A 4,100-nucleotide genomic window follows, 5' to 3' on the forward strand; every position below is an offset into this window, starting at 1 on the left:
GCAATGAATGCGATAGCAACACAGCAATGTCATACGAAGTAAGGTGAGCGGCTTTGGTAGCAACAACACGCAGAACTGTTGTCGACGCCATCGGCGTTTTGCCCGCGTTAGCTCAAAATGCGTGCGGCGTTGGTGACTGTTGCTGGAGCCTCTGATATAAATAGGCACTTGGTGCCGCAGCTAAACGTCGCCTCCCTTCCCTCCCTCTCCCCCACGGCCTCTCACGCGTCTGAAGAAGGCGCGTTTGCTCTACATATATGGTGATTGTAAAGGAGAAAAAGTTGTCGCAGTTTCACCTTAAAGGCGAAGCATCAATTGCGATAGCAAATTTGTAGAGAGCTATATGGAGTAATGATAGTAGCTTAATCAGCTGTATAAACGTGGACATGCAGCAGCACCGGCAACACGCAGAACTGTTGTCGACGCCGTCGGCGTTTTGCCCGCGGTCGCACAAAATGCGTGCGGCGTTGGTGACTGTTGCCGGAGCCTCTGATATAAATGGGCACTTGGTGCCGCAGCTAAACGACGCCCCCCCTCCCCCCCCCCCCCCGGCCTTTCGCGCGCTTGAAGAGGGTACGTTTACTCTACATATATGGTGATTGTAGAGGAGGAAAGAGACGCCTACTTCTGCATCCCTTAAGGGAACCGTTTCGGCCCTGAAATTTTTTTATCGCACCTATATTTTTTCTACCATGGTATTTCGCTTCTTTGCCGCATAAGAAACCGAAATTTATGAAAAAACTGTTTGTGTTTAGTTTCATGTAATGTCTGGGATCATGTCCTCAAATGAGTACATGAGGGCCCAGTGGGTGTAATAGGGACAAGAGTGTATCTTTTGTAAATGTTTATTTTCCAAGTTACAAACATACTTCGACGCAGTAAAAGTTGCTAATCTTGAAGCTGCAGTGTGGAGTGCACATTCTCAGATGTTTTTGAAGAAGACAAAGAAACCAACCCGTCGATGAAGACAAACAGCCGCTGAGTTCACACGAGGTGTGCGCGTGGAGACAGATGCGCAGCTGACACTTCTTCGTGGCTGACGTCTATTTTCCGTTGTGTGGTATCTCTATTTGCCAATACTTGAGCTACTGGCAATGTGTCATTTTCAGTGATGGATGTGGAATTCCTTGAAGCAATTTCTTGCATTTGTGAGACAGAGGTGAACATTGCACTTCTCACATTTGATTCTTGGCTTCCCCTTGCAGCCTTCAAACATGCAGCGCTGCTGTTCTTCTTTTGCAATAGGCCAGTGACCAACTTGGTCGTACCTGATATCTTCAACTGGCCTTCGGTTGCCATACTGCAACTTTTTCAATGGCTGCATTGGGGAAGAAGATGGCCTTCCACGCTTTCGTGGCATGTCAGCCACACCAGCTTTTGCTAGCGCTTCCACAACACGTAGCGTGAAATCCAGAAGGTCCATCTGATCGTTCATGCGTATTCCTTGGAGCTCAGCACCCCGCCGATATTCAAGCCAGGAATTGGTAACAGCCAGGTTCATAAAGTGTGCAATGACGCGTAAGGTCCATTTCCTTGAACGAATGTTGGTCCTGTAGAGTGACACAAGGAAGTCTGTCTTGTCAACTCCTCCCATGCTCTTATTATATTCTCGAACAACTGCAGGCCGTTTGACTTCGATAAATGTACCGTCTGCCTTACTCCATCGTGACACACAATCTTCCTCTTCAATGGCTAGAAAGTTAGATGCCATGTTTACGGCCCGATTATCCAACCACCGTGTCATGGCAATTTTTCCATCGCTGCTTACTAAGCTGTCATGGGAGCCTCTTCCTTCTTTCTTCAATTCCTTTTCTGATTTCAAAGGACACTTTTGGGTTCTATTTATCCGTATAGTGCCGGCAGCATAAATCTTCTTCTTGTCAAGCTCTCGAATAACAGGCAACGATGTGAAGAAATTGTCGAAGAACATCTTGTATCCAAGTCCATTCGGTATTCTTGATGTAAAATGCAGAACCAGAGCACCTGTGACGCCGAATTCCTTCTTTTCTTCTGGATTCAGGCGGGTAGTGGACCCTTGATAAATAAGGAAGTCGTATATGATGCCAGAAGCTCCACAGAGCATATATACCTTGACGCCCCACGGTTTAGGCTTGCCTTTTACATATTGTTTTATGTCTAGTTTACCTTTGAAAGGGATTATCTGCTCATCAATGCATAACCGTTCCTCCAGCACAATATCATGGCATCTTTTTGGAAGGAACTGAGCAGCGGTCTCACTTTCCAGAGGCGGTCACTTGCATCGTTCTCTTGATTGACATCCACAATGTGTAGGCAGTTGCGAAGTTTTTCAAAACGATTCCGGGACATTTCCACATTCGCGAACATTTCTGTTTTGAGAATGGGCTTCCAGTATAAGCGCAGACGGGGGTATTTAACGACTCCCATTAGCAAGTGTAGAGAAATAAGCTTCCTTATTTCTTCTTCATTCGTTTGGACCGATTTTCCTTCTTTGAACACAGAATACACGTTTGTTTTGTTAGCCAGTTCAACAAACACGCTCTTCGGCACGTAGCGCGAGAAATATTCGTACGGAGTTGGCAGCTCGTCAAGGCAAGGCTCATTTTCGTCACAAACACCAGTAAAATCAGCAGATGGTTTATCAAAAGCTCTTTTGGACCATGACATTTCATTACATGGTTGCTCTTCATCTGATTCTCCAGAAGTTTCCGACGAATCAAGGACACAGTCATCGCTTCCTGTTTCCTCGGGAATGAAATCATCTTCGTCATCATCTTCATTCTCTCCAACGTCTGATACATTTCCATTACCAAGTTGGGCGAACATTTCATCTGCGTCTTCGAGCGGCACAAATCGAGACCTGCGGGCCCTAGTCGCCGAGTAAAAGAAGTTAGGTTTCATTCCGGCGCCTGAAAAATAAACAGAAGTCGTTTTACTTCAAGGCACCACCCTAGCCCAACATGCGAGACGCGGCACCCCCTTAGCCCTCGTGTACTCAATTGAGTACACACATTATTATGCATGCGGTGACTCAACTACGCATCCGTGCGGAATGTTTTCAATGATTTTATCTTCTATAGGGAGTTAAAAACATTCGCCTAAATTCTCAACTCACTAGTAGCAGCGGTTCGCAAGTAAAAAGAAAAAAAAAAAATACGCACTTACTTGGCCCAGCTTCGACGTCGTCGTCTTCCATCTTTGTTGTCTCTTGCCGGTGCTCTGGCAAACGCGAGCGCACGAGAACTGATGTCCATGGCGATGGACATGCCTGCTGAGTTGTTTGAGTTTCTGTTTTTGTTTCGTTTTGCTTGTTTATGGCGCAAGCCTTGGCTTTAATGTCTTGTTCTCGTTTGAGGACACCAGGGCCGAAAGGGTTAAGCTGGTCTGGCGTTTGCACAGCCAGACCGACATACAGCAATCTAACACTTACATAATGCACTCACTAATAGCTGGAATGTGCGCAACAAATATATGTGACATATATCTGATACCACTTGCTAGCGTTTTCTGTATTAGGAGCTGGGTCAACTGCTACAGCTTTTTTTTTTTTTTTATCACAATAAAGGTCCCCGCAGGGGCGTCTGCGTAAGCAGGCGTTTGGTGTGTTGCGACACCACGGACCCGAGCACATGGGGGTTGGACCCTCCCGCGCTTAACCGTGCGTGGCTTAGCCGTGTCCGGGGAAAAGGGGATCCTGGAGGTTGAGCCGAAGCCGGGAGTTTGGACCTTTATGGCCCCCTGGCGGAGGCAACACACCTCTTTGGCCTCGGCTTCACGTAGACGGCACCCCCGGACTGACCCACCCGGGGGAAATCGGTAGTTGCCTTTTGCTGTCACTCTCTCCCTCCAACCTTCGTCTATCTTACTTTCACTCTTTCCTGTCCTCTCTTTATTTTCCTTTCACTTCCGACTTCGCGGGCAGCAAGGGTTAACCTTGTGCATTATATCCTGCCTTGGGTATATGTATTTGGTTATAGTGGTGGCGTACAGTTGGCGTTTGCAGGACCTGTCCCTTACAGACTCTGCAGCGTCCCCTTGTTGGGCTCCATGGTGGGTGGCTGGCGCCACCGCCGAAACTCATCCCACATATATGGATAGCTCCTTTCCTGCACTTGCTGATC

At 47.4% G+C, this 4,100-nt stretch overlaps 1 protein-coding gene across 1 annotated transcript; it reads right to left on the bottom strand.

The window, feature by feature from the left end:
• Positions 1-667: 667 nt before the first annotated feature.
• LOC125945621 (piggyBac transposable element-derived protein 2-like) lies at positions 668-3,294 on the bottom strand. The gene is made up of 2 exons (XM_049667807.1): positions 3,145-3,294; positions 668-2,888 (listed from the first exon to the last, which is right to left on the bottom strand). The coding sequence occupies exon 2, from the start codon at positions 2,081-2,083 to the stop codon at positions 1,106-1,108; it is 978 nt and encodes a 325-aa protein (XP_049523764.1). The 5' UTR covers positions 2,084-2,888; positions 3,145-3,294; the 3' UTR covers positions 668-1,105.
• Between the last annotated feature and the right edge of the window lie 806 nt (positions 3,295-4,100).

Source organism: Dermacentor silvarum, chromosome 5 (assembly GCF_013339745.2).
Source record: "Dermacentor silvarum isolate Dsil-2018 chromosome 5, BIME_Dsil_1.4, whole genome shotgun sequence".
NCBI classification, from domain to species: Eukaryota; Metazoa; Arthropoda; class Arachnida; order Ixodida; family Ixodidae; genus Dermacentor; species Dermacentor silvarum.